This window comes from Ovis aries, chromosome 3 (assembly GCF_016772045.2).
Source record: "Ovis aries strain OAR_USU_Benz2616 breed Rambouillet chromosome 3, ARS-UI_Ramb_v3.0, whole genome shotgun sequence".
Lineage (NCBI taxonomy): Eukaryota > Metazoa > Chordata > Mammalia > Artiodactyla > Bovidae > Ovis > Ovis aries.
Genome location: NC_056056.1, coordinates 180,357,789 through 180,381,577, shown reverse-complemented (window position 1 = coordinate 180,381,577; position 23,789 = coordinate 180,357,789). Strand labels below are relative to the sequence as shown.

The following is a 23,789-nucleotide window of genomic DNA, read 5'->3' as shown; positions in this document are numbered from 1 at the left end:
CTGCAAGTCTGACTCCTTACCTGCCCCTTGCTGGCCCCCACCTTCCCCATACCGGCGTTTCCCCAGCTCCACTTTCCCTGCACTGGAAGGCTGCTCATAGAGCAACAGGGCCAGCCCCGGCTCCAGGCCCCTTCCCTGACCTTGGCCTTGCTCCAGGGGTCCGTGGTGGTGGGGGTGGCACATGGTCAGCAGCCGGCTCTCCTCCTCTAGATCAAAGCCCTGGAGCTCGACAGCAACCTGTACCGCATTGGGCAGAGCAAGGTCTTCTTCCGGGCCGGCGTGCTGGCCCACCTGGAGGAGGAGCGGGACCTGAAGATCACCGACGTCATCATCGGCTTCCAGGCCTGCTGCAGGGGCTACCTGGCCAGGAAGTGAGTCCCGGGACGCCCACGCCTTGCTCGGGACTCCCGGCTCTCCTGTAGTGGAGGGCACTGAGGAAGCGGAGCCTGGGCGCCCTCATGGCAGGAGGTGTCCCCTGGGGAGACCTACATAGCTTTCCCTGTCCTCTGCTTCCTGGATTTCTGCCTGAGGTTTAAAGTGAGCTGGAGGAAGGAGTGACTGTGTTCAGATTTTCCCTCCAAGAAAGCCCCTGCCTCCCACTGTTCCTCCCTGTGTCCCTCTGTAGGAGTGACACCCAGAGCTGGCTGTCCCCAGAGGACCCTGAGCTCCGAGGAGGAGGTGCCCTTGAGTCCTGGCAGCTCTTGTGGGGTCAGGGGCTGACTTGTGCAGGACAGTGGGCGGGGCAGCTGCACATTTACCCCTTGACTCCTCTGTGTCTGGGCTCTGGGGCGTCTGTTCCAGCCTGAGCTCTGAACGTTGTGGAGAGAGCATGAATGTGGGTGTTTGAACAGATGGACATTTGCAGGACATGAGCTGCTGACGTTCTCTCCCCAAACAAAAGCCCCAAGGTTGTGGGTGACACGAGGGTGGGGAGCTGCAGTTGACAGGTGGCCTTAATGACCAGTGGTTACACGTGACTCTGTAGCGACCTCACTCACCCTTTAGTGAAGGAAGGTGGTTGTGACCTTGTCCTGGTCACCACTGCGAGGTCACCTGTAGGACTCCACCCCAAGCCTGCCTCCTTCCCCCCACATCTATTTTGAAGTGCTCCGGGCAGGGGTCGATCCCTCCAGAAAAGCCCCCAGGAGCGAAGTCAGGACTGTGGGCAGGGAGGTTGGCCGGCCCCCGCCTGGAGGCGCTGACGGTGCCCCTCGCCCCACAGGGCCTTCGCCAAGCGGCAGCAGCAGCTGACGGCCATGAAGGTCTTGCAGAGGAACTGCGCCGCCTACCTCAAGCTGCGCAACTGGCAGTGGTGGCGGCTCTTCACCAAGGTGGGTCTGGAGGGCTCCGTGTGGCACAGAGACGAGCGGGCCTCACGCTGGCCTCCTGCGGGGCTCAGGCCCCGGGGCTGGCACTTTGCCCTTGTGTCTCCAAACCCAGAACTTGACCCAGGATGTTCCTGCCCTGTGGGGTCTGGAGGGGCGTGAGCTGGGGTGTGTGTCCAGCGTGGATGGCCGAGGTGCTGCGGGGCTGGGCTGGAGCAGCTCCAGGGGCAACTCCTGGGATGTCAAGGCCCTGCCTGCCCACCACAGCTCTGTGTGATGACAGGGCTGCCCACTCAGGAAACCGTGGTCTGTACGGTGGCTAGGTCCTCCCTAGCCTTTACAAAAAAATTCTCTCGTATTTAATGTTGTTCAAGCTACTTTTGTTTATGGTACATAATTTGTGGTAACTGCAAAATACCATACCAACAAAAAGGATAAATAAGAAAGTAAAAATTCACCTATAATCCCTTCAACCTTGAGCCAACATCAATATTGAATAGATGTTTCAATATTTATTCCGTTTTCCTTTAAACACTCCCATTAAATCTCTGCTGTGTAAACCATACACCTTCTTACATAGCTGAGCTTTTTGACTTATGTAAACATTTTTTTTTTTTGCATTTTCTATTTAAAACTTTTTCATGAGCATAATTTTTTAAAAGTCAGCGCACTGTTCCCTAGAGATGTTTCATAATTTATCTGGCTACTTTTCCATCAGTGGATCTATATTTCTTTGCTAAATATTCACTGTTGTAAACAATGCTGTTCTGAAAATCTTCACACACATACAGGGCTAGTTTCCCCGAATTGTAATTAGTGGGTCAGAGGCCTATGGAGCACAGCACCAGATTGATTTCCTGAAAAGCTGTACCCGGGCGTACCTGCTCCGCCCAGGGTCCTGCCCGCTCCTTGTTCTCACGCCCTGGCGCTTCCCCAAGTGAGGAGAAAGCCCCCAACTCTCGGCCTGGACGGGCCTCTTTCCCTGAGGTTGTCTCCTCCACCTCCTCTCCTAGGTTAAGCCGCTGCTGCAGGTGAGCCGGCAGGAGGAGGAGATGATGGCCAAGGAGGAGGAGCTGGTGAAGGTGCGGGAGAAGCAGCTGGCTGCTGAGAACAGGCTCTCAGAGATGGAGACCCTCCAGTCCCAGGTGGGTGTCTGCAGACTCTGCCTGCGTAGTGCTGTCTCCTGCTGGCCACCAGGGCTACTGCTTAGCCACTTCAGTTGTGTCTGACTGTGCAACCCTACGGGCTACAGCGTGCCAGGCTCCTCTGTCCATGGGATTCTCGAAGCAAGAATACTGGAGTGGGTTGCCGTGCCCTCCAGGGGATTTTCCCAACCCAGGGATCGAACCCGGGTTTCCTGCATTGCAGGCAGATTCTTTATCACTGAACCACCGGGAAGCCCCAGTAGACAAAGCATAAACTTGGCATTGAAGGGAAACTGGGGGGTAATTTCCTTGATGCAGGATGTGATGTTTAGACATGCCTGGCAGCTTAAGCGTCCTGAGATGGAGCCTTCGCTGGGGATCAGCTCTCCCATGGGGCCAGGCGGCCTGCAAGCAGCTGTCAGAGCTCACGTTCCTTCTGTGTTCCCGCAGCTCATGGCTGAGAAGCTGCAGCTCCAGGAGCAGCTCCAGGCGGAAACGGAACTATGTGCCGAGGCTGAGGAGCTCCGCGCCCGTCTGACAGCCAAGAAGCAGGAGCTGGAAGAGATCTGCCATGACCTGGAGGCTAGGGTGGAAGAGGAGGAGGAGCGATGCCAGCACCTGCAGGCCGAGAAGAAGAAGATGCAGCAGAACATCCAGGTGCCTGGAGGAGGGGCTGGGCCGGGCCCAGGAGGGGAGTGGGGGGCAGGGCGGGTGGGGAGCAGGGGTATCCCAAGTGCTATGGGAAGACAGTCTCTGTCCTGGGGGCAGCCTTGGAGAGGTGTTCTCTTTGAAGCAGTTTTTTTGTTGTTTGTTTGTTTTCTATGCTCTGTGGCTTGTGGGATCTTAGTTCTCGCTTGGCAGTGAGAGCTTGGAATTCTAACCACTGGACCGCCGAGGAATTCCCTGGCTCATTATTTCTGACACCTGTCAGGTGTTCATGAGCACTGCCCCGCTGAGCATTGAATCCGATTTAATTCCCCTCCTCTGTGATCACTCCGGCTGGTCTGAGGAGCTGAGGGTGGACACTCACTAGAGGTGGTCCCTCAGAACACATGACCTTGTGTTGGAACCAGGACCTGGGGTTCTCATCCCTGCACCCCAGTTTTAAATACGTGACTCCACACGTGGGCACTGGGCCCCGTCCTGTCTGCTCACGGTTGCCCTGGCTTTGTGGCAGGAGCTGGAGGAGCAGCTGGAGGAGGAGGAGAGCGCCCGGCAGAAGCTTCAGCTGGAGAAGGTGACCACTGAGGCCAAGCTGAAGAAGCTGGAGGAGGACCAGATCATCATGGAGGACCAGAACTGCAAGCTGGCCAAGGTGAGGCCAGTGGCTGGGCCCCTGTCAGCGTCTTCCTGGCCACAGATGATAGCTGGGCATCACTTTAGACGAGTGGGAGAGACCCCGTCAGGATGCTGACCTTCATCTCAGGAGGATGGGGGTGGCCAGCTTCACAGGGCAGGAGGCTGTCCGGAACCCTGCCATGTGAGGGGTAAGCGGGCTGTGTGGTCGCTGTTGTGGAATTAGGACTCCACTGGTGGCCACACAAAGCAGAAAGTGAGAAGAGCAGGGGGACTTTAGGGGATGAGGAAGGGCGAGGTCACAGGCATCGAGAAGGTAGCGCCCTCCTGCCCCAAGTTCTCCCACTGACACTCACCATCACCTGGGAGGTCTTTTTACCTGTGCAGAAAGGGATAATGCAGGAAAGGGCTTGGGCACCCGTTTATGGGTCCCAAGGAAGCTTACCCAGCTGTTTCAGAGAAGCTAGTGACTTTAAAAATGACCCCTTTGACTTGAGAAATCCTAATGCACTTGACAAGTGTTTAAGGCCCTGCCCCTCCATTCAGACCTTAGTGTCTGGGTGAGTCATGCTTGAGGAGACCCGGTGCCTTCTGCACTCAACTAACTTTAAGCCCTGATACACCCTCGCACCCCAGGAGAAGAAGCTGCTGGAAGACAGAATAGCCGAGTTCACCACCAACCTCATGGAAGAGGAGGAGAAATCGAAGAGCCTCGCCAAACTCAAGAACAAGCATGAGGCGATGATCACCGACCTGGAGGGTAAGTGGTGGGACGCAGGGACTGTTGGACTTGGGGTTGCCGGGGTACCCACCACTCGAGGACCAGCATGGGCCTCACTGCCAGGAGCTGGGGTGGCAAGCAGGTCTCCTGGGGCCTGTGGCATTCAGCCACTGCCCTCCAGACGTGGGACACGGCAGCTGCTCCCTGTGAAGCCTTATTTTATGTAAGATTTGAAGACAAAGAGAAGCTACTGAAGACTCTTGGCATCTCTCCGCTCTTCCTTCTCAGAACGCCTGCGAAGAGAGGAGAAGCAGCGCCAGGAGCTGGAGAAGACCCGCCGGAAGCTGGAAGGAGACTCCACCGACCTCAATGACCAGATTGCCGAGCTGCAGGCTCAGATCGCCGAGCTCAAGATGCAGCTGGCCAAGAAGGAGGAGGAGCTCCAGGCCGCCCTGGCCAGGTGAGGGTCAGAGTATCAGGCCGGATGGCCAGTGCCTGTGTTCTCAGCAGGCTTCCTGCTGTGGTTCTTGGTGTATCAGTGAACTGTGGGCAGGCACTCCACTGTTGTCTGGGAAGCTAGTTTACAGCAAGGCGTTTTCTGTTCACTGAAAGTGCAGTCTGGGTTGTCTGTAATCCCGCCTAGAAGTCATCTACGGTCCTAGTCATCCAATCACAGCAATTCTTTCTTTTATAAAATTTCATGGCTACAGGTATGCTTTTTAAAAATAGATTTTATTTGGGGGTGCATTTTTAAGTTAATAAGAAAATTGAGCAAAAGTTGTAGTGATTTCCCAAGAACCCGCCATTAGCAACTGCCCCCACAAGAGTGATACATTTGTTACAACTCATGAAGCTGCTCTAATGTTCGATTATCACCCTAAGTCCAGAGCACATTTGTGTTTCTACTTTGATATTGTAATCATGGACTGTAGCATTTTATTTCCTTTTTGTTTTTTCATTTAACATTTCAATAAAAAAAAATGTTTAAAGCACTGAATTTGGAAAATGAAATTTTTCCTCTGTGAGGCTTTTGAAGTCTCCTAGTGGAATAGCCCTTAAGTCTTCCAGATGCCTCAGTGTCTTTGCCAAGAAGAGCTCCTAAGGGGCTATGATTGTCACCAGCAGGACTGGCTTCGGCTGCATCTCTCTAAGCCTTTTCTGCAGACTCTGCTCTCTGAAGGTGACAGCAACCTCATCCTGACGTTGGTGCTCTCTTTGGCAGAGTGGAAGAAGAAACCACCCAGAAGAACATGGCCCTGAAGAAGATTCGGGAGCTGGAATCTCAGATTTCGGAACTCCAAGAAGACCTGGAATCTGAGCGTGCTGCTAGGAATAAAGCCGAGAAGCAGAAACGAGACCTCGGGGAAGAGCTGGAGGCTCTGAAAACGGAGCTGGAGGACACTCTGGATTCCACAGCTGCGCAGCAGGAGCTCAGGTGTGCCTTGGGGCTGACTGCCTTGTCACTGAGGATGGGGGTGGTGGTGCAGGGAAAGGGGGCCCCTGGCCTCAGAGGGGGGACCCCAGGGCCTCTGCACACACACAGTGTGGCCTGTTGTCATGGAGCCTGGAAGCTCCAGGAGATAGTGAGGGACTGGGAGGCCTGGTGTGATGTAGTCCGTGGAGTTGCAAAGTGTCAGACACAGTTTAGTGAGTGAACAACAAGAACAGATGGAAGCTGATGGTGCCTCAGCAGCTTCTCTCTAGAGCTGAAGAACCTGGCTTGGAGTTGGGCTGAGGCAAGGGTGGGCTTTAAGGCTGAAAGGCTGCGGAAGCCCCTACAAGGTGTGTCTGTGGGGACTTCCTGGCTCCCTAGTGGTTAAGACTCTGTGCTTCCACTGCAGCGGGCATGGTTCAGTCGCTGGTTGGGGAGCTAAGCTCCAGCATGCTTTGTGGTGCAGCCAGAAAAAAATCTTATAAATTACTCTTGGCTCCCCATATTTAGAATAAAATCCAATTCCTTGCATAAAAGGTCTATATTACATTTTTTTTTTTAATGGAGAGAAAAAAAGTGTGTCTGTGAGCCTGTGCTATAGGATGGACAGCTGAGGAGGGAAGCCAGCAGGCAGAAAGCTGCCTGGAATGGCCAGTGCTCCCCACCGGACTCTGTGCTGCCAGGGCAGCGTCGCTCCTGGGCCCTGGCCTCCCTCCTGAAGGCATTTCTCTGTTCAGGTCCAAACGTGAACAAGAAGTGAACATCCTGAAGAAGACTCTTGAGGAGGAGGCCAGGACCCATGAGGCCCAGATCCAGGACATGAGACAGAAGCACTCGCAGGCCGTGGAGGAGCTGGCTGAGCAGCTGGAGCAGACGAAGCGGGTGCGTGGGCCCCCCGGGACCATGAGGCTCGGCCACTGTGGGCGGGGGGGAGGGTTGGGGGACCCTCGCGTAGTCCAGGCTCCAGCCCTTCCTGACTGCGTGCCTTGGGGGCCATACAGGTCCCTCTGTGCTTCAGTTTCCTCTTCTGTGAGGGAGGCTAGTGAGAGCCCGTTGCATGCAATTACGTGAGAGTTGGAGTTGGTAACATGTGACAGTGCACAGTTGGTAAGGGCTCAGTAAGTTGTTCTAGTCTTACCATTATTATCCTGTTCAACACCCTGCCAGACCAAAGTTTCATGGAATTGGAGTGACTCTGAAACAAGTCTCAGAGGCCACTGGGTCCCTTTCCTGAAGCCCAGCCCTTCTTTAGAACACCTCCAACACATGGTCAACTGGAATCTTCAGGGAGAACCCTGGGGATGTTGACCCGGCTGGTTTCTCAGCCAGGGGACTGTGACCAGGCAGTTCCTGAACAAGCCCAGTCCTGCCTCCTGTGGTTTCCAGCTCACGGCCACCCTTGTTGGTAGCCCAAGAAGACAGAGGCTCTTCTGTGTGGCAGCCTGTACAATATTTTCAGAAACATGCCTTGTCCCTCTGTTTCCCTTTGACTTCCTCCTGGTTCTGGGCAGGTTGAAGCCTTGCCTTTTCCTCTAGCTGTTTTCACCCAAAGAGCTTTTGCATGCACTTGGGGTCTGGTTTACCCTTGAACTTGCCTTTGATACTGTGACTGGCTTGATATAGAATAGATTGGGATTGTGTTTGTTCTGTAAACTTGGCTTTTATATTTTTTGGAAGAACATTTCAGTGTTATGGTGAACATCAAATTTCTAAGAGGCTTTCCTGGAAGTCTAACTATGAACAGTTACAGTTTCCCTAAGCCTATAATAACAATGCTAAAATCTTAACATCAGCGATGACAGTGTCTTGCCCTTGGACATTCCCTGTGCCCTGTGCGGGAGGCCAGGCAGGGATGGTTTGAGAGCCAGGGGAGCAGTGGTCCTCAGGTGAGGCCACGCGCCAGGCGTCCTGTCCCAGCTGGGTGATGAGTCCACATCCGGCCTGAGCCCTCCAAGTCCACGGTCCTCGCCAGCTCGCTGCCCCCTGGACTTGCCTGGTGTCACTTTTGCTGCAGGGCGGCAGATTCCGAGTCTGGCTCCACTGGCTCTTTGATGATGTTGGGAAAACCAGCCTCATGTCACAGGCTCCCCCTTTTATGTCTTTGCTTTCTCCCCTCGCAGGTGAAAGCCAACCTCGAGAAGGCCAAGCAGACCCTGGAGAATGAGCGAGGGGAGCTGGCCAACGAGGTGAAGGTGCTGCAGCAGGGCAAGGCGGACACCGAGCACAAGCGCAAGAAGGTGGAGGCCCAGCTGCAGGAGCTGCAGGTGAAGTTCACCGAGGGCGAGCGTGTGCGCACAGAGCTGGCCGACAAGGTCTCCAAGCTGCAGGTGAGGCCCCCACCGGACTGCCTGGGTCCTGGCCCCTGCTGCCAGGGCCCCTGGTCTTCTCTCGCTCTCTCCATGACCCGGCTCATCTGTGAGCCCCCTGGGGTTCAGCCTGTAGCTCAGGTCCAGCATGGCTGAGAGAGCCGAGGTAGGCCCTGAGCAATCCTGGTCAAGCTCATGGGGCTTTGTCTCCCGTCCACGCACAGGTCGAGCTGGACAATGTGACGGGTCTTCTCACCCAGTCGGACAGCAAGTCTAGCAAGCTCACCAAGGACTTCTCTGCTCTGGAGTCACAGCTGCAGGACACACAGGTAAGGGCAGCGATGCCCCCCCACCGCAGCTAAGGACCCTGTGCCCACACGGCCTTAGCTGCCAGGCCTCTGGGTCTTCCTCACAGTGTCCTCCCCCAGCGTCCCCAGGCTCTCTGGGACCTCCTGGCTCCCTGCCAGATCTTTGCTGGCTGCCCTCTGAATCTGGGGCCTGCTTCTCTCTCCCACCGAGAGCATGGGGACCACAAGGCTCTGATAGCGTGGGTCCTGAGCCCTTGCCCCCCTTGTCCGCTGAGCAGGAGCTGCTGCAGGAGGAGAACCGGCAGAAGCTGAGTCTGAGCACCAAGCTGAAGCAGGTGGAGGATGAGAAGAACTCTCTCAAGGAGCAGCTGGAGGAGGAGGAGGAGGCCAAGCGGAACCTGGAGAAGCAGATCTCCACCCTCCACGCCCAGGTTCGGAGCTGGCTCCCCTCAGATCGCCCGGAAACGGTGGTCGGAGCCTGCAGGCTGGGGAGCTTCTGGCCGGGTAGCCACCTGGACCTGGAAGCACAGCCAGGCCTCCCCAAGCTGGCCGCCCTCCCTCAGGGAGCTCCTGCCCTCCCCAGACCAGGGCTTACTCCTGGGGTCCCCAAGGAGAATTCAGGGATCCGTGAACTTGGCTGGAGTTCATCTTCATTTCACCAGTCTCCAGCTGACCCTCAGCATTCTGTTCCCTTTTGAATGTGGGCAACAAGCCGTGACGGTAGCAGCGCCTGTGGCCTGTTGAGTGGAAACCACTGGTCATTGTGTCTGAGCTGAGGCCAGGCTTTGGGAAGGTCACTGTGCTCCTTGCTACTCAAGAGCCTGCTCTCTGCTGTGCTAAAGAAGCACACCAGTTACCGAACCGTTGTCTTAAAAATACCTGACAACTGCACTCTTTCACAGTGGCTTCTTGGTGGTCCCACATATTTCGCTTTATGCCTATTAAAACATCGTCATGGGAAGGAGGCCGTGGTCTTCTCTAGACCCTGGAAGGATCTGGGGCCAAAGATAGATGGAGAGCACTCTTGTGGATCCTGTCTTAGGACTTATTTAAATGTGCCCGCAGAGCTGCACCAGCTCAGGGGAGGGTGCGGAGTCGGTCCACACCTGGGTGGGGACAGGGAGCGCGTTCCTGTGGTGGCGGCTGTGTGTCTGGGTGGGAGGAGGGGGCTGCGGGATGGACACCTATGGACCGGGGACACCAGGCTACTGCCTGGGAGAGGGGAGGGATGGAGGCCCCCTATTCTGGGCCTCAGTCTTGGTACAAGCGGCTGGTCAGGTCAGGGTTGAGTGCCCTTTCCAAGCTGGCCAGCACGTCCACCTGCCTTGGGCTCCGTGTGCTAGGCACCTGCACTCTGTGGAGCGTCCCATTTCCCTGGCCCCAGAGGAATAGAGAAGCGGCTGGGAAGCTGTTTCCATAACTGAGTTGGCGCCCCATAACTCTGCTCGCAGTGGCAGCCCAGCTCCCGGAGCAGGTGCCAACTGGATCCTCCTTGCTCCCTGCTCCCGCCCAGGTCACCGACATGAGGAAGAAGATGGATGACAGCGTGGGGTGCCTGGAGACTGCCGAGGAGGCCAAGAGGAGGCTGCAGAAGGACCTGGAGGGGCTGAGCCAGCGCTACGAGGAGAAGGTGGCTGCCTACGACAAGCTGGAGAAGACCAAGACGCGGCTGCAGCAGGAGCTGGACGACCTGCTCGTGGATCTCGACCATCAGCGGCAGAGCGTCTCCAACCTGGAGAAGAAGCAGAAGAAGTTCGACCAGGTGGGTGCCGCCAGTGCATCGTCCCTCCTCCCGCCCGGCTGCAGACACCCTGCCGCGGGCAGAGGCTGCTGTCTGTCAGGCTCCGACCCTTTCCGAGAGCCCGTTGCTCGCACTCATGGTGCCCGCCTGTCCCTCAGCTCCTGGCCGAGGAGAAGACCATCTCCGCCAAGTATGCGGAGGAGCGTGACCGGGCGGAGGCGGAGGCCCGGGAGAAGGAGACCAAGGCGCTGTCTCTGGCCCGGGCGCTGGAGGAGGCCATGGAACAGAAGGCAGAACTGGAGCGGCTCAACAAGCAGTTCCGCGCCGAGATGGAAGACCTCATGAGCTCTAAGGATGATGTGGGCAAGAGCGTGAGTCCCTGAGCCCATGGCTGGCTCTCAGGGTCGGGGGCGGCCTCCAGACACCAAGAGTTAGGGCCTCACAGACACTGGGGCTGGGGACCTGGGGGCCTGGCTCCCCTCGGGGCCTGACCCGGACCCCTGGTGACAGGTCCATGAGCTGGAGAAGTCCAAGCGGGCCCTGGAGCAGCAGGTGGAGGAGATGAAGACGCAGCTCGAGGAGCTGGAGGACGAGCTACAGGCCACTGAGGACGCCAAGCTGCGGCTGGAGGTCAACCTGCAGGCCATGAAGGCCCAGTTTGAGAGGGACCTGCAGGGCCGTGACGAGCAGAGCGAGGAGAAGAAAAAGCAGCTGGTCAAACAGGTGCGGAGGGCCTGCCCACTCCCTGGGCAGAGGTGGGCAGGGATGCCCCAGAGTTCGGGGGCTCCTTTCTCCTTCCACTGGTCTGTGGGAGTGTCCTCCACGTCCTTGCGTCCTAGTTCTCTGCCTGGGGGTTAGTGACCCCCTCTACCAGGGTTTTATGGTCAGTAATCCTCACTGTCCCTGGAGGCCCTGTGGACTCCCTGGGACTGGACCAAGCCCACCTGGGCCCTGAGTTGAGGCGGTGTCTTTGGGTCCGTCCGGGCCCCTGAGCTGTCGGCACCTCCCCAGGTGCGGGAGATGGAGGCCGAGCTGGAGGATGAGAGGAAGCAGCGCTCGATAGCTGTGGCCGCTCGGAAGAAGCTGGAGATGGACTTGAAGGACCTGGAGGCCCACATCGACTCAGCCAACAAGAACCGGGACGAAGCCATCAAGCAGCTGCGGAAGCTGCAGGTGAGCTCAGGCTGGTCTGATCCAGCCGCATACAGCAGCATTGGGCCCAGCACGGGGCTGGACACTGCTGGGCTGGCCTGTGAGTGCTGGGAAGTGCCACGTTGAAGGTCTTGGGTGTGGCGCAGTGGTAAAGAATCTGCCTGCACTGTAGGAGACCTGTGTTCGACCCCTGGGTAGGAAAGATCCCCTGGAGAAGGGAATGGCTACTCACTCCAGTATTCTTGCCTGGAGAATTCCATGGACAGAGGAGCCTGGCGGGCTACAGTCCATGGGGTCAGAGTCGGACACGACCGAGAGACTAACACTACTGCTGCTACACAGATGCAGACCCAGAGGCCGAGTGGAGACAAAATATTATAGTCAGAAGCAAACTTGCAGTAGTCAAAAATTGTTGACTTCACATTAAACAAAGAAACAAGTGTAAAGCTAAAAGTGCAATGGCGTTATAGTCACTTAGTCACTTAGTGGCAGTTTTCTACAACAAGCCAGACATGACTCAATCCAGCCTTAATGGACAGTGACAGAAGGTTCCAAGCTGATGAATCAGTGCAGCAGTCCAGAAACAGAACACATGCTTGGCCTTGTCAATAATTAAAAATAACAAGTTAAAAAAAACAACCCAGCTCTGAGATGCCTCATTATACCCTGCAAACCAACAACAGTAACACATGTCAACATCTGGTGCTGGCAAGGTCGTGGGCTGTAGATGCATTGATGGTGGTAGTTTTGCTGGCACCACCTGGCCACACACAACAAAGCTTGTACCCTCGGGCCTGGGGAATCCCAGTTTGGGATTTACCTACAAAAGAAAAGAGAGGAAAAAAGTATGTCCCAGGATCTTTAGAGTTAGAATGAATCACAGGAGAACAAAGGACATAGGCTTATGTCTTGTGCTTGGGGCTAACCTGGCAGGTGGCCCTTGACCTGGAGCATGGGATCCAAGTCAACCAGAAGTGGTAGAAAGTAAACAGAAATGCAGCTGGACTAACACACACCCAGGGCCTAACGCTGCCACAGGTGTCCTTTGTAAACCCTAACGGTCAAAGACTGCCAGTGGTGTAGAACAGGGACGGTTTGTCTTCCCTCTTGCCCTTTGATATCTGCGTGAGCTGAACATGGGTGCAGGCTGAGAACCAGCCACCGGTCCCTGTTGGTGAGGTGTCTTCTGGGGCTGGGGCAGGAGTGGGTGGTGCACGGGAGTGGCTGGGGTGGTGGTGCCAAGCCTCTCTTCTCCGCCCCCAGGCCCAGATGAAGGACTACATGCGAGAGCTGGACGACACACGCGCCTCCCGCGAGGAGATCCTGGCGCAGGCCAAGGAGAACGAGAAGAAGCTGAAGAGCATGGAGGCCGAGATGATCCAGCTGCAGGAGGTGGGCCGGGTGTAGTGCGCCCTCTGACCAGCAGGTGGCAGCCCAGAGCCTCCGCTCACCACCCTGGGTCACGGGGGAAGGCTTTGAAAAATGGGCCAAGCTCCAGGCATGGGCAGGCCTGGTTCTTGTTTTCTGAAAGGTTGCCGTGCAAGGTTTCATTAAGTTGGAAGGCTCCCTGGTGTGATTAAATCGTGTGTGAATTAAATTGTCACCATTTGGGGCTGACTCCCTTGCACAAGCCGGGGCTCTGTGGTAACCACCGCTGCCCACTGTGACTTGCCGCCTGGCGAGCAGGGGGCCCTCCCAGAGGCTTCCTGCATTGACTGTCCCCTGGCGGCCTCTTGCCTCATGCAAGGCTGACTGTGAAAGCATTGCCCAGGCTCCAGGCCGTCTTCTGCAGAGAGGATGCTGGCAGCCGAGCCTGCTCCTGACTGGGCCAGGTAGCCAGGTTTCCTGTCAAGACTGGCTGTGCCCTCTTGCGCGCGTGTGCTTCTGGCGAGGCCTCCTCAGCCTCAGGGTGAAGCCCTCTCCCCTTCTGGCTTTCAGAGCCCTGGCACCCTGGCCTCAACTCACATCTCTGTCCTGTTGCCCCTGCTTCCTGTCTCGTTGGAAAGCAGAGGGATCAGCATTCCATCAGGCCAGGGTGATTTCTTATTTGTTACAACACCCCTGGCTTAGTTTTTAGCACTTAGATATGGGGGCTGTGTAAACAATGGTGCCTAAGCTGTGACCTCAGAGGGGCTCATGAGAATGGGCTTCATGGAGGAGGTAGGCCTGGGAAAGGGGTTTGAGAAGAGGAGGCCAGGGGCTCAGAGTACTGGGAATGGAGAGGGGGTGCTGTCGGCTGTGGGGACCCCATGGGTCATGTTCTGGGTTCCCGTGCCAGGAGCTGGCAGCTGCCGAGCGCGCCAAGCGCCAGGCCCAGCAGGAACGGGACGAGCTGGCCGACGAGATAGCCAACAGCAGCGGCAAGGGGTGAGCTGGGGCAAGCGTGGCGTGTTCCACTGGAGGAGGTGGTGGGTGTGGGGGCTCCCCGCCCCAGCTTAGCCACTCTTACCTTTCTCCACTCTCCCCAGTGCCCTGGCGTTGGAGGAGAAGCGGCGGCTGGAGGCCCGCATCGCACAGCTGGAGGAGGAGCTGGAGGAGGAGCAGGGCAACACGGAGCTGGTGAACGACAGGCTGAAGAAGGCGAACCTGCAGGTGGGCAGCTGGGCCTCCCTCCACACCGGGGCCCCCAGCAGAAGCCATCCGATGCTTAGAGGAGGACATCCTGGTGCCTGCACCCTTTCCTTGGTTCCTCTCTTTCGGGGGTCGAGCTGCTTCTGAACCCTTCCCATTGGGCAGCTCCCTCTTCCAGGAGGGTCTGGTGATGAGGGTCCCCGCCTTCCTTGAGGTCACCAGCCCTTCTTCCCACAGATCGACCAGCTCAACACCGACCTGAACCTGGAGCGCAGCCACACCCAGAAGAACGAGAACGCAAGGCAGCAGCTGGAGCGCCAGAACAAGGAGCTCAAGGTCAAGCTGCAGGAGATGGAGGGTACCGTCAAGTCCAAGTACAAGGCCTCCATCACTGCCCTGGAGGCCAAGATCGCACAGCTGGAGGAGCAGCTGGACAACGAGACCAAGTGGGTGTCCCTCGCCCGCCACCCAGCACCATCTGCGGGCTTCTCTGTGTGCCCGTCCCTGATGCTGTTTCCCCTGTCCTAAGGGGGGGCTCTCATCTTTTTCCCTGGGGCCTTTTGCTAGGGCTTTAGAGTTTGAAGAGGAACCCATGGCACACTTCTAAAGTTGAGCCTGGTGACTCAGGGCTGAATCAGAGAGAGGTGGTAGTTCCCACTCCCTGGGCAGCCCATCTGTGGGCTCAGCAAGACAAACTTCTTTAGGGGTGAAAAGTGAAAGTCACTCAGTCATGTCCGACTCTTTGCGACCCCATGGATTGTAGCCCACCAGGCTCTTCTGTCCATGGGATTCTCCAGGCACGAATATTGGAGTGGGTTGCTATTCCCTTCTCCAAGGGACCTTCCCAAGCCAGGGATCGAACCCGGGTCTAATGGGCGTCAGTCGTTTTTTTTTTTTTCTAGCTTTATCTGTGCTCTCTGAGATGTGTCACTTCCTTGAGCCTCAGTTTCCTCATCTGTGAAATGGGACCAATCCTAATGCCTTCATAAGAGCATTGATCAAGGCCTCCCTACAGGGGACAGGCCAGTGAGACCCAGATGTGGGTGGCCCAGTTTGTGGGTTTGTCCACCAGACCCTCTGAAAGAGCGGGTGCCCCTGAGCCACTGTGTTTGTGCCTCGCAGGGAGCGCCAGGCAGCCTGCAAGCAGGTGCGTCGGGCCGAGAAGAAGCTGAAGGACGTGCTGCTGCAGGTGGATGACGAGCGGAGGAACGCTGAGCAGTACAAGGACCAGGTGAGCCGGGGCGGAGCAGGGCCCTGCCCCAAGGCAGCTGAGGGCGGGGTGGGCCACTGGCACGTGCAGTCCTGACCTGGGCCCCTGGCCTTGCGTCCCTCCAGGCGGACAAGGCGTCCACCCGCCTGAAGCAGCTCAAGCGGCAGCTGGAGGAGGCGGAGGAGGAGGCCCAGCGGGCCAATGCCTCCCGCCGGAAACTGCAGCGCGAGCTGGAGGATGCCACTGAGACGGCGGATGCCATGAACCGCGAGGTCAGCTCCCTCAAGAACAAGCTCAGGTGAGCCCCGCCAACCGCCCCCCACCCCACTCCCTCACCCACACCCACCCCGCCACGTGACCCTTTCTCTTCCAAAAAGTTCCTTTGTCCTGAAAAGCAGAATTTCATCATGAGGCTGTTGTAAACTCAGTCCCTTTCTCAGCCCTGTCAGTGGGCAGGGCACTTACTGACACCAGAAGGGTGCTTGTCAGAGAGTCCTTCCTGGTTCTCCGGCCTCCTAGGCTGTAGCCCAGCCTTTTGAATAATCTCTCTGGGTGATTGATTCCCATCCTGCCTGAAAAGTCTGTTCCTGTCACGGCCCTTAAGCCCGCTGAGAACGTTTTCAGGTTTTGTGAACTAGAAGTTGCTCAAGGCCACCCAGCCAGTCTCTGGCACAGCTCAGGTCGATCTTCCAACACTGATCAGGTGGAGAGGGCTGATTGGCATTTCTCAAAGGAGTGTCCTGATCAGGCAGTGTGAAATGGTTGAGGCAGAGGGCCTTTTTTGTCGACATTCTCATTGTTGACCTCCTTTTCCCAGGGATCCTTTTTCTTTTTTCAAGCATACAAGCAGCAGTCTAGTCAGTGTGTATGTTGTTGGTTTTCTTATCCGGGACTGGAAGAGATGCCCGTTTGTGTGCACTGCACTGTCGGCCTCTGTCTCATGATCTCACCTGTTTGGTACCAAGTGTGACCAGAGGGTGGTGTTTTGCAGAGGTGGCTCCTGCTGCTCTTGGGCCTCCTTCTGTTGTTGAGTCGCTCTGTCGTGCCTGATTCTTTGCGACCCCATGGACTGCAGTCCAGCAGGCTCCTTTGTGGGATTCTCCAGGCAACAATACTGGAGTGGGTTGCCATTTCCTTCTCCAGGGGATCTTCCCGACCCAGGGATGGAACCCATGTCCCCCATATTTCCTGCATTGGCAGGCGGATTCTTTACCACTGTGCCTCCTTTTAATCAGCCCCTATTACCTGACAATTTTTTGCTGGTGTTTGGGGGTGAGAGCAGGAAGCTTCAGTCACCCCCTTATCGTGAGCCCTCCTGTCCTGCCCCTGAGGCCCCCCGCCCCATTGCTTCTCCCCGTGGGATGTCAGGAGCTAGTCTTCCTCTGATGTTGCTTTGAAACACATGAGCTGTGCTATGGCCGCCTGCCAGCCTTGCTAACCGCTACCTCTGCCCCCAGGCGTGGGGACCTGCCGTTCGTTGTGCCCCGCCGAATGGCCCGGAAAGGTGCCAGTGACTGCTCGGATGATGAGATGGATGGCAAAGCTGACGGGGCAGAGGCCAAAGCCGCCGAGGCCAGAGCTGCCGAGTAACTGGCTCTTCTTCTCCTGCTGCCTGGAGACGGACATCAGCGACTCCGCCTCCCCTCCCCAGCCCCCACAGCACCCCCTCCTCCCTCTGGGGACTGCTGTGACTGTGACCCCACCTTGTCCCCCCAGGCTGGGGACCTCAGGCCCCCCCTCACCACCCCGCCTGTCCCCCAGGCCTCCTTGAGGGCGTTCGGCTTCCTCTGCTGCAGCCCCCTTGCTCCCCTCCACCCCCACCCCGAATCTGATACCAAAGAGTCAGGGTCCTGGGCCCGGGCCCAGGGACAGAGCGACCAGCCGGGTCTCCCGCCTTCTCGCCACAGAGCACAAGACGGTGAGGCGAGGAGGGCAGGAGCAGGCCTCCGGGGATGGGCAAGAGAGTTTTCTATGAATCTATTTTTCTTTAGACTAAGGAGTTTCGCTAGCCCAACGCCCCAGGAAGAGTTGTAACCTCCCCCCCCGCCTCCGCCACCGCCACCAGCTGTCCCCTCTCCCTCCTTTGCTGTTGGCAATCACACTCGGTGACCTCACACCTTCTGCCCCACCGGCCCCCCTGCTCCCGTGGACTCTGGGTGGTCCAACATGAGCAGCCCCAGGGGGTCCACCTCTGTGCAGGGCACAGGATGCCGGGGTTGGGAGGGGAGGGCCTTCCTCCCTACCCCGCTGGGCAGCGCCACTGTCCCCTTCCTGCTTCTCAAATGTCTCAAGTGCAATGATGACCCCTTCCCCTCCTTGGCCCAGGGCAGCCCATCCCTGCCGCAGCGGGGCTGTTGGGCTGAGCAGGCAGGGCCTAGGGGCCAAGCTGGAAAGGCCAGCAGTGGCCTCTCCCAACACTCTTGGGGACCAAATATATTTAATGGTTAATGGACTTGTCCCGAGTCTGACAGCCAGAGCAGTGGGAAGGGCCAGGACTGGGGCCCGAGGGTAGTTGATCAGCACCGTTGACTCCGTATAACTCAAGACGCTGCCGTCTGCACAGACATTTTTAAAAGAAACAGAAAACGTTGTTGTCTTTTCTCCCTCTCACTGTAATTAGTGATGAAATTCCCAGTCTTCATCACTGCCTTTCCTTCAGAAGCACGTCTAGGAGAGAGCAGCTTGTCCTGCACTGGTCTACACTGGTGGCTGGATTTCCTTGTATTCCTAACTATTCTGTATATGCTGCATTTAGACTTACTTATGGCAAAGAAGGCATTTTTTTTTTTTAAGGAAACAAACTCTCAAGAAATCATGAAGATATATTAAAGCTACATATGCCTAAAAAGCTCTGAATTCAGGTCCCAGTTGCTGTCACAAAGGAGTGGACAGAACTCCCACCCCCGCCCTTTTTTTATATAATGAAAGTGCCTTAGCATGGTTGCAGCTGTCACCACTACAGTGAGCTGGTTTACAGATGTTTTCCACTGAGCGTCACAATAAAGAGATCCTTGTGCTACGAGACACGTGTCTGGGGGCTGTCTGTGCACGGGAGCAGGTGGCCTAGAGGGCACTGTATCTGGGCTCCCCTGGAAGGGACTGTGCTTTGCTTCTGCAGCAGGTACCTCCTTTGTGTGATTTCTGGAAGCTTCCAGGAGTGCAGCATGGTTGGGGCCAGGCTTTAATAGGGGGTAGTGGTCATGCAGAAAGGTAGGCTGGCCAGATTCAAGGATGCTACAAGTGTCTTATAAATCTTGATTCCTTTCAGTTACTGAGCATGTACTATGTGTTGGACGCCGAGCTGGCTCAGGGGCTAGAGACGCCAGCTTCTTGAGGTTCCTTAGTCATCAGACAAGGCAAAGCCTGCCCTCTGGAGGTTCGTCCCAGGGGCTGTAGAAGAAGGAATGAGGGAGTTGGTGCCTAAGCCTGTGGGTGCTGGGGCAGAGGCTTTCCAAGGACTGTCAGCTTTTGTTCATTCTTTCAACAAAGGCTGGGTGGAAACCAGGCCCCTCACCAGGCACTGGGAGTGTGAGGGCAGTAAAGACAGATGTCCCTGCAGTTGTGGGTGAGAGGGGAGGGAGAAAAAGGCTCTCCTTAGAGAAGGGATTGGGCTCGCACTTGATTCAAGATGTGGACTCTAGCAGCCTATCTGAATGCAGGCCTCCTCTCCCCCACCAACCCAGGTCACTGTTTGCCCAGCCTGGTTGCTCAGGAGAGGTGCAGGCTCCTAGACTGGATGCTTGCCAGGCCCTCCAACAGCTGACCCGTCCAGCCTCTGAGCAGGTGCACTTTCAGGCCCTGGGAAAGGAGTGGCAGGAGGTGGTGGGAGAGGTGGGTGAGGGCCAGCACTGGAGTCTGGGGCCCTTCTTTCTGTCAGCGGGGGCCACTCCTATAGAAGTTCTGGGGGCCTTCCCCGCCTCTCTCAGCTGGTGGTGCCTGCAGCGTTCCTTGGCTGCGGCTGCACCCCTCCATCCTGCCTCTGTCTCTTTGTGGCCTTCTCCACCTACTCTCTGTTGTCTCTGTGTCTCTTATAGGGATGCTAGTTATTGGATTTAGGTAATCAATGTTGATCTCAAGATATTTCACTCAAAGGATTTTCAGAGACATGTTTCCACCTAAGGTCAATACACAGTTGCAGAGATTAGGTCGTGGACATACTATTTGGGGAGCCACCATTTAACTCAGTACAGGACCCACAAATATTAGTTCTCCCCCTTGAGGTCCTGTGGATTGGCTGTTCACCTTGTGCCTGGGAAGTGCTGGGGGGTGCCCGCCGCTGCACATCAGGAGGAAGGGAGCAGTCGGCTGCTTGACCGCCCACCATGCACAAGCATGAGAGCCCAGGGTCTGCAGATTCCAAAGTCCCTTGTGGAAGGGAGGGGTCCTGGCTCCCTCTCCAGGCATCCACCTGTGTCTGTGTAGCCTAAAGCATGCTAATGCCTCCCCTCATCAAGCCTCTCTTGTTCCCCCTGCTCATCCCTCCTCACTGCTGGCCCCTAAAGTGGACCATCCACCCTGGTCCCTGCAAGTGCTCACCTCTTCATTTGCCTCCACTGAGCAATCAGCTTTCCCAGTGGTTTCTGATTGCTGGCATTAGAGACCTCTTCATCCCTAACTCTGCTCAATTGCTTATTTTTTCCAGAAAATTCCAAATCTTGCATCCAGACTATGGTTATGAACACAAAAGCCGGCTTCTGCACATGGCTGGCAAGTGTCTGGCCCAGTGGTTCTGTGCTGAGAATGTTAATCCAATGTGCTACGTGCAAGGCCCCTGCACAGGGCCCTCTGTACCTAAGTCAAACTACACTAATCACAAAAAAAGAGGGTAGACCTTATCACCTAGATTCCATCTTATTTTTCCTGGGGACCCCAGTGGGCTTTGCCAGTGACACTGGTGATTTCTGGTATTGGAAGAGTCTGTTTTTAGAAGTTTATCAGTTAAATCTTGACTACTAATGGAAAGGATGGGCATGTGGACAATTAAAATCGATGAACCACTGGAAGGGAGACAAGTTGGTAAAGTAGAATGAACCTTGAACTCACCTCCCCTCAGGGGCACACCAAAAATCATGACTAACTGCTGAACGACTATTGACAAAAAAGACTGGAATCTACCCAAAAAAAAAAAAAAAAAAGAAAGAAAACCACACACACACAACAAAGGTACATCCAAAGACCTAAATTAGGAGAAATCACGAGACAGTAGAAGGTGTGTGTTTACAATATAGTCAAATCCCATCTCACCCGGTGAGCACTTCACAAACTGGAGAATGACGATATTGCAGAAGTCCTACAGGAGCAAGAGCTCTGAGCCCTGCGCTAGTCTTCCCGGCACAGGGGTCCGGCCTCAGGAGGAGGAGCCCCCATCTTCCCGGCGCAGGGGTCCGGCCTCAGGAGGAGGAGCCCCCATCTTCCCGGCGCAGGGGTCTGGCCTCAGGAGGACGAGCCCCCATCCTCCTGGCCCAGGGGTCCAGCCTCAGGAGGACGAGCCCCCAGACCCTTGGCTTTCAAGGCCAGTGGCGCTTGATTGTAGGAGCTCCACAGGACTGAGGGAAAGACTCCACTCTTAGAGGGTGCATGCAAGATGTCACACACCAGGACCCAGGGCAAAAGCAGTGACTCCATAGCAGCCTGGGCCAGACCTAGCTGCTGGTCTTGGAGTATCTCCTGGGGAGGTGGGGGCAGCTGTGGCTCTCTCTGGGGTCATAAAATCTGGTGGTGCACAAAGCGGGGAGTGTTCACCTATGTGAACTTGCTGCAGGCAGGTATCCTGGGTCCTTGGCACTGAGACCTGATCTCATCCTGCTACTAGAAATCCTCAGACCAGACAGCCAACAGGTTGGGAACACAGGCCCACCCATCAGCACACAGGTTTCCCAGACTTCCTGAGCCCACAGCCACTTCTTGACAGAGCCCTGCCCACCGGAGGGCCAAGACCTGGCTCCACACATCAGTGGGCAGACGCGGGCCCTTCCCTGCAGGAAGCCTGCACAAGCCTCTCCACCAGCCTCATCCACCAGGGGGCAGACACCAGAAGCAGGAAAACTGATCTTGTAGCCTGTGGAAGTGAGTGTGCAAATGCAGGTCAGAACTACCTGCACCAGCTGGTTCCTGGCCCTTGGGTGATGAGAGGGGAGTATATTGCTGGGACTCAGGACATTGCAGTTCAGTTCAGTCACTCACAAAGGGCCAGTTCTCCAAAGTCGAGAAACATAACTCACCCACTACATACAAGTAGAAATTTAAACAAAGTGAGATGGCAAAGAAATACGTTCCAGATGAAGGAAAAAGATAAAATCCCAGAAGAACGAAGTGATGTGGAGATAGGCAATCTACCCGAGAAAGAGTTCAGGGTGATGATTGTAAAGGTGATCCAAGAACTTGGGAAAAGAATGGATAAACCGAATGAGAAGTTACAAGAAATTTTTAGCAAAGAATTAGAAAAGAAAAAAAAAACAATCAGAGTTGAAGAATACGATAACCGAAATGAAAAATACACTAAAAAGAATCAATAGCAGAATAAGTGAGGCAGAAAAATGAATCAGTGAGCTGGAAGAGAGGTAGAAACCACTGCTTTAGAGCAGAATAAAGAACGAAAAGAAATGAGAGTTTAATGGACTTTTGGGACCATATCAGATGGAGCAACATTTGCATTATAGGACTCCCAGAAGGAGAAGAGAAAGGACCTCAGAAAATATTTGACGAGATAACAGCTGAAAACTTCCCTAACATGGGAAAGGTAACAGTTACTCAAGTTCAGAGTGAAACATAACTCACCCACTATATACATAAGAATACAAATAGAAATTTAGAAATAGAAATAGAGAGTCCCATACAGGATTAACTAGGAGGAACATGCTGAGACACATAATAATTACACTGAAAAAAATGAAAAACAAAGAGAAAATATTGAAAGCTACAAATAATATACAAGGAGGACATCCCTGATGGTCTGATAGCTTAGAATCTGCTTTCCCATGCAGGGGACATGGATTCAATCCCTGATCTGGGAAGATTCTTGCTGTGAGGCAACTGAGCCCATGCACTACAAGTACTGAGGCCATGCTCTGCAACAGAAGAAGCCACGGCAGTGAGAAGCCCACACACCACAAGGAAGAGCAGCCCTTGTTCGCTGCAACTGGAGAAAACCTGCACACAACAACAAAAACCCAGTGCAGCCAAAGCAGTAATAATAATAAATTATAAAAGGACAACACAGCACTGCTATCAAGGAGCCACAGTCTGAGGGGAGACGGGAGAGACAGACCTGTTTCAGGATGCATCACTATGAGAAAAAATATGCATATACTAGGGAATATTCATAAGACTATCAGCTAATCTTTTAGCAGACACCCTGCAGGCCAGATGGGAGTGCCACTGTATATTTAAAGTTATGATAGGGAAAACCTACAACCAAGGATACTCCTCCCAGCAAGGCTCTGATTCAGACTTGTTGGAGAAGTAAAAATCTTCACAGACAAGCAAAAGCTAAAAGGATTCATACCAACAATCCAGCTTTACAACAAGTACTAAAGAATTTCTCAACGGAAAACAAAAGACCACAATTAGGAATCAAGAAAAATTATGGAAAAGCTCACTGGTAAATGCCAACATACAGTAAAGGCAGGAAACTATTCACATACAAATATGATATCAAAATGAATGATCATGATAGGAGGAGGGTACAAATGCAAGGTATTTAAATGTATTTGAAATTGAGACCACCTTAAAATGATTATATATATATATATATATATATATATATATATATAGCCTGCTATACCAAAACCTAAAGGTAACAAATCAAAAATCTATAACGAGTTTACACACAAAAAAGAAAAAAGAATCAAAACAGAACACTGAAGATAGGCATCAAATCATAAGAGAACAAAAGAGGAAAAGGGAAAAGAAAGACCTATTGAAACAAATTCAAAACAACAAAATAAGAACACTCATCTCAATAATTACTTTAAATGTAAACTGATTAAATGCTCCACCAATAGACATAGCTTGGCTGAATGGATAGAAAAACAAGACCAATATTTATGCTGTCTACAAGAGACCTACTTCAGATCTAGAGACACACGTAGACTGAAAGTGAGGGGATGGAAAAAGGTTTTCCATGCAAATGGAAAGCAAAAGAAAGCTGGAGTGTGGGAGCTTCCCTGGTGGCTCAGTGGTAAAGACTGCCTGCCAATGCAGGAGACACAAGTTCGGTACCTGATCCGGGAAGATCCCACATACTGTGAAGCAACTAGCCGGTGTATCACAACTATTGAGCCCTAGAGAGTCCGCGAGCTGTGCAGAGCCCACTGAAGCCCACGTGCCCTAGAGCCTGCGGCCCCCGACAAGGCAAGGTGCCACAGTGAGAAGCCTGCACACCACTAGTGAGCTGTCCCCACTCGCTGCAGCTAGAGGACAGCCCTCCTGGCAACAAAGACCCAGCACAACCAGAAATAAAAGAAACGAATGAATAGAAATATATACGTACGAACAAGAAAGCTGGAGTAGTAATACTCACATCAGACAAAATAGCCTTTAAGATAAAGACTGTTACAAGAGACAAAGAAGGACACCACACA

General features: G+C 54.6%; 1 protein-coding gene across 4 annotated transcripts in view; it reads left to right on the top strand.

Moving 5' to 3' along the window:
- MYH9 (myosin heavy chain 9) overlaps positions 1–18,229 on the top strand; it is an 86,076-nt gene extending 67,847 nt beyond the window's left edge. For all 4 annotated transcript variants that reach the window (XM_027967749.3, XM_060413170.1, XM_042247234.2 and 1 more), the window contains exons 19-41: positions 211–371; positions 1,223–1,331; positions 2,339–2,470; positions 2,921–3,127; positions 3,648–3,785; positions 4,403–4,526; positions 4,776–4,947; positions 5,710–5,922; positions 6,657–6,801; positions 8,040–8,246; positions 8,450–8,554; positions 8,812–8,964; positions 10,047–10,295; positions 10,433–10,645; positions 10,785–10,997; positions 11,286–11,447; positions 12,690–12,818; positions 13,705–13,793; positions 13,895–14,018; positions 14,235–14,443; positions 15,120–15,228; positions 15,333–15,505; positions 16,665–18,229. In XM_027967749.3, the coding sequence (XP_027823550.1) occupies positions 211–371; positions 1,223–1,331; positions 2,339–2,470; positions 2,921–3,127; positions 3,648–3,785; positions 4,403–4,526; positions 4,776–4,947; positions 5,710–5,922; positions 6,657–6,801; positions 8,040–8,246; positions 8,450–8,554; positions 8,812–8,964; positions 10,047–10,295; positions 10,433–10,645; positions 10,785–10,997; positions 11,286–11,447; positions 12,690–12,818; positions 13,705–13,793; positions 13,895–14,018; positions 14,235–14,443; positions 15,120–15,228; positions 15,333–15,505; positions 16,665–16,797 (3,669 nt within the window). In that variant the 3' untranslated portion in view covers positions 16,798–18,229. The remainder of the gene's footprint in view (positions 1–210; positions 372–1,222; positions 1,332–2,338; positions 2,471–2,920; positions 3,128–3,647; positions 3,786–4,402; positions 4,527–4,775; positions 4,948–5,709; positions 5,923–6,656; positions 6,802–8,039; positions 8,247–8,449; positions 8,555–8,811; positions 8,965–10,046; positions 10,296–10,432; positions 10,646–10,784; positions 10,998–11,285; positions 11,448–12,689; positions 12,819–13,704; positions 13,794–13,894; positions 14,019–14,234; positions 14,444–15,119; positions 15,229–15,332; positions 15,506–16,664) is intronic.
- Positions 18,230–23,789: the final 5,560 nt, after the last annotated feature.